General features: G+C 32.9%; 2 protein-coding genes across 4 annotated transcripts in view; both read left to right on the top strand.

Moving 5' to 3' along the window:
• Positions 1-2,478, top strand: part of LOC106102820 (extracellular signal-regulated kinase 1) — a 5,482-nt gene extending 3,004 nt beyond the window's left edge. Inside the window, exons 5-6 of the mRNA XM_013282406.1 lie at positions 270-428; positions 752-2,478. Coding sequence (XP_013137860.1) covers positions 270-428; positions 752-1,211 — 619 coding nt within the window. The 3' untranslated portion in view covers positions 1,212-2,478. The remainder of the gene's footprint in view (positions 1-269; positions 429-751) is intronic.
• A 432-nt stretch (positions 2,479-2,910) lies between these two features.
• The window catches only part of LOC106102860, a 7,891-nt gene continuing 5,571 nt past the window's right edge, over positions 2,911-5,230 (top strand). For 2 of the 3 annotated variants that reach the window (XM_013282455.1, XM_013282456.1), the window contains exons 1-4: positions 2,911-3,126; positions 3,676-3,871; positions 3,995-4,067; positions 4,667-4,794. In XM_013282455.1, coding sequence (XP_013137909.1) covers positions 2,974-3,126; positions 3,676-3,871; positions 3,995-4,067; positions 4,667-4,794 — 550 coding nt within the window. In that variant the 5' untranslated portion in view covers positions 2,911-2,973. Of the gene's footprint in view, positions 3,127-3,653; positions 3,872-3,994; positions 4,068-4,666; positions 4,795-5,230 lie in introns of those variants that run through there. The other variant, XM_013282457.1, reaches the window with a different exon arrangement.

The raw sequence follows: 5,230 nt of genomic DNA on the forward strand, positions 1-5,230 counted from the left end.
TTAGAAAATATAATTCGATACACGACACGCGCCGAATTCGAATTTATCGAGGTATTGTCTTACGGTCAAAGCCAATATAATCATTTTCGAAAAAAAATGGGTTGGGTTTTGTGTGATGCTTTTTTTTTATTTTTTAGATAATATTTTAAGTTACAGTTTTAATCCTTGTAAAGATCGCAATAGCAAAAAAAAATCTAATCTATAATTTACTGGCCAATCCATTTTGTACTGCCTTTCGTACAAAACATTGCAAAATTTTGTTGGTTTAGATTCCATCGTGAGCGCGATGAGCCGACATTACCATCGGACGTGTTGCTGCCACTTCGTGATGACAAGCAGATGTCAGTAGACGACTACAGGAACAAGCTGTACAGCATCATGGCTAAAGGCTCCAATGGGTACAGCCACATGAGGAAGTCTCAGTCGAGGTGAGAATGTGGATTACGTTATAGATCTTAAATATTTTCAATTGTTGTCTTTATTACTAGAAGCATTTCGAAAAAATGTAATTGACCCAATAGTTTTTGTTTGGTTTAGGTTAGGTTAGTTTAACAAAAAAAACCTAATTTAGGGCCTATCCCACCACTGGCTGATAGAGGCTCACATAGTTTAAAAATGACGTAACTGTCAAATAAGGAAACAAAATCCGACATTTCCATCACTTTTTACACGTTGGATTGTTATCAGACAATTTAAAATTTGGTGGGAAAGGCACTTAATATTGTAATTTATGTTATGAACCCTTTGACAGCAAAACTCATACCGCCCAAACATCAGCGCACGCCAACACAAAGACCAGTAAAAGTTTCCACGAGCCTTCGGAAATTACTCGACCATACAAACCGAAACAGATAAGCGTCTCCGCAGACCAGAAGACCAGGCCAAAGATTATAAAAGGACCAGAAAGACCATTGAAAGAATATCGATCAGACCAGACAATTACCAAACCGGTTAGAGCTCCAAAACTAATGGAAAGCAGAAGTCATGATTGGGAAACTAATTGTCATGGTGACTATTTACCGATTAGAAAGAATCAAAATGATGGATATGTTTCTGGTGGTAAAAAGATAATGCAGCAAAGAAGAAATTCCACCTCCTTTTCTACTATTAGTATTGGAGGCGATGCTGACTATCTTGGTAGGAGCCTTAATCAAAGACATGGTGTTATAACCGCCAGTGCCTTAATAGACCTCCATACTAGTATACGATGAGATAGTATATGCTAATTTTGTGACCTTGAATCTCAAATACTAGGGTAGAGTGATTTTTCTATCGATTTTCGTGTATTTGAGTAGTTGTAAAAAATTGTAGCAAGTTTTTTTGTAATCACGCTTGATGTTTCTTTCATTATAATTTGTTTTTATAATGTTAGAAGTTAGGTTAAAGCCACAAAAAAATGGAATGTCACCCTCAAAAAAATTAGTTTTGACGTTAAGCCGCTCCCTACTATTATTTTTTTTTGTTTTTTTTTACTATAAATAACATCAACCTGTTAAATGTTGTAACTTTAACTGACTAGAATAATTATTTAGTGTTTTTTTAATTTCTTTTTTTTATTTGTTATTTACCCATCTCAATTTTAAAAATTAAAGGTTACAAAATATTATTATTAAAGACTTTTTTGTTGTACTTGTTAACGATTATGTGAATTAAGTTTTTTTGAACAAAATATTCGACTTGAAGTTTATTATTTGATCCATTTTTTGCATTAGTAAAATAGTACACGTTTAGCGTGTAGGTACAGGATGTGAGAAAAAGTTTTCTGTGTTATTTTTCTAGTCACAAAATAATATAGATCCATCTTACATCTGTATATTGTATTGTGTTTAAACATGTTGTGTTTTTAAAAGTAGATTTTTGAAATACTGTTACAATAAAATTGTAGAATGCTGGCACTAAACTAAAAATTATTGTAAACTAAACATCATTTTTCATCTCTGCTTATGAACTTTTTTAAACATACGATAATTATAAAATATACAAATAAATAATTACAGTATAATAAATTATGTACTTTTTGTACAAACATGTAGATAACATGCAAAAAATAATCGAAAAACACTGCCATAGGAGGATCAAAAACTGTTTTAAATACGACTGATTTTTTTTAGACAGAAAAAATGAAAACATAACAAAAACATAAATTATTATTTTTTTTAAAAGACTAACTAAAATAAGAATGAGTACAGCGCATGTTCCAAATTCTCAATATAAAATAAGGCTACCCCCGTTGGATAAAATTGCATGTATAACTTAGGTACTTTTAGTAATTAAACAAATACTGGGTATTTGGTTATAGTGTGTTTTATGAGATTTTGATATTTATAGTAATTTGTTATATCACAGATAGAACGAATTATCTTGCAATAATTCACGAAATTGTGTTTAGAAAGAATTATATGCTCAAGTAAATTTTTTTTTTCTTCAATAAAGCCTTTGTACAAAAATTAGATTAAATAGTTTTACACAATGGATCAGATAACAAGAGTTTGTAATATTTTCATTTTCTTTGAACACTTTTATAAAATGTACTTTATAATGCAAATAAAATGGTTGAAATAGATTATTTTGTTTTATTTATTTACTAGCTTTCGCCCGCGACCTCGTCCGCGTGTAATAAAAAATAATAGTGAGTAGCCTATGTGTTCTTCCAGACTAACCTCTACTTCTATGCCAAATTTCATCCAGATTCGTTCAGCCGTTTAGGCTACAAACTCCAACAAGCATCCATCCATCCATACAAATGTTTGCATTTATAACATTAGTATGAAATATGATTGTGTTTAATTTAATAGGTTGAATTTGTTTTTCTATATTTTCAGAAAAAAAAAATCTTTTTTCTATCATTTTTTCTAAACGAACAGGCTAATAAGACTCTTTTGCTACGAAAACAATAAAAAAATTGACATCTAGAAGATTAATCATCTGTCAGCAAACAAAACTTTAATAAAAGGAATGTAAAAAAATGAAAAAATGAATATAAAATACGCACTTGTACTTCTCTTTGTGTTTGTGAATGTACAGGTTTATTGTTTCAGTGTATCAAGCAAAAGTAATCTACCCTTACTATCTATAGATCCAAAAGCAAGAACGTTAATGAACCAAACAGACAATACGACGCGAAGGGTAAGATTTTTTTGTTTAGTCTTGTAAATAAATCTATACTTCTATACTAATATAATAAAGCGTAAATACACACTTCTTTGTTGCCTAAGATGTCAGCAATTACAGCATATTTTAGAATAACTCCTTTTTTTTAAATAAAAAGCCCTACACTTAAGTCACGCTTTAGACTATATATTTTCACGCCGATAAACTTAGGGGTAAACATTTTGGATAAAAACCCTAATGTGGAAAAGATTGACCATAGACAATAAGTTGCCATCATCAAGGAAGCAAGGTTGCCATGGTTTGACATCATGATGTCATTTTGAAATTTGAAATTGATGACAAATGTGAACAATAAAGTGATGTTTTAATAATTTTATGTGGATAAGGTTGCGTGGGAACAGCTAGTCTAGTTATAATTTAAAGTAAATTTTAACAATTTTCGGAATGATTCGTTATTGTAGTCTTAACTAAAAGTTCCGTACACAGAGGTAACACTCAATTGTACAGCAAGGAATAAGAACTGGATATGACGAAATAAATAGATACGTTTCTGTTTTATTACAGTACCTTCCGTTTATAATGCTGATCGAGCGTGAACAAGATACGAGTGAATATTGGCGGGAAACGGAAATCTTGACACTTGTCCGCCATGATGAGGAAGGCATAGACTATGAGAAGTGCGAGCAAAACGCGCCAGAAGACAGCGCTTTGCGTCTGCCAGCGAGGAGGACAGTCAGACCGATCTGCAGAACTGCTTATGGTTAGGACATTGGATTTTAAGAGAGAATAACAAAAGTTTAGTGTAAGACTGTAATATGGAGGTTATCTTTTATACCTGTACTTGTGTTTTATACGTTTTTAGTTAATTAATTATTATTTTCAGATTTTCAACTTTGTCCGCAATGCCCACGGTTCAGTAATCGCACGGAATGCGAGCTTTTTAAGGATTCTTGCAGGTAATACTTTAATTATGTCTTAAACTTCTTACAACATTTATACGGACACACTCAGTGTTCATTTAAGCTATGATAAGCAATCACTTAGTGTAGTTCTAACATTCTAAATCGATCAAAAGTCTGATTTTGCTATAAAATAGCCTTAACTTTCTTCTTTTATGCGTCCAATATTATAGGGATGACATATAGCGAATGTTACCATAATAATAAGCGGCTCCCTCTCCTAGACCTAGCCTAGATCTGGTGACGCCCTCGCCGAAGTAAGGTATTTAGGGCCTTTCCCAACACTAGCACAGATAGCTTAAAAATTACGTCACTGTCAGGTAAGGTAACAAAATCCGAAATTTCCATCAAATATTTTACACGTTGGATTGTTATTAGACAATTTACAATTTGGTGTGACAGGCCCTTGTTCTTATTTTTACTATCATAATCATCAACTTACCCTGGTTCCGCAACAGCGTCCGCAAAGTATATGCTGCTCATACATTTCTATCAGCCGTCATGTTTGAATCCAATTCCTGTTTCATACAATCCATCCATACTTTTAATAACTTTTTGATTTTTTCTACGGACAATAAAAAAAAGTCTTTTTTCAGAGAGCGGCCAGTAATCCCGAGTGAATACCGCACGTACTGTGATCAGAAGTACGGCAAGTGGCGTACAATGTTCCTCCCTGCTGACTACTCGCAGTGCAGATGCTGTGACGAGTGCATATTTTATAGAGGTTATATTCAATTATACTAGACCGATTTGTTGATGTGAAGAAGGTTACTAGATTACATCCAGGACAACTACTCTAAAAAATATAAAAACTGATTCAGTGTGAGGAACTGATTTCGTGAAAATTATGACGTGAGAATGATATGGGGAACATTTTAAATTTCGTTTTTAACCAGACCTAGTTAAGCTTGTTTTACCCTAAAAGCGGGCGCACAGCTTTGACTAAACTATCGCACAACTATTGTGAGATTGTCGATTGTTTCGCAGACAGTTTAACTGTGAAGTTGCACATTAATAACTACGTCGTAGTCTTAGACTCCAAAAATTAAACAAAAAAATGGGACCCACCCGCAAGCTTTACCTTTCGGATAAAAAAAGAATTATCCAAATCGGTCCACTAGCGGCGGAGTTATGCCGTAACACACATAAAAAAAAAAAAA

Source organism: Papilio polytes, unplaced genomic scaffold (genome assembly GCF_000836215.1).
Source record: "Papilio polytes unplaced genomic scaffold, Ppol_1.0 DF823901.1, whole genome shotgun sequence".
NCBI lineage: Eukaryota > Metazoa > Arthropoda > Insecta > Lepidoptera > Papilionidae > Papilio > Papilio polytes.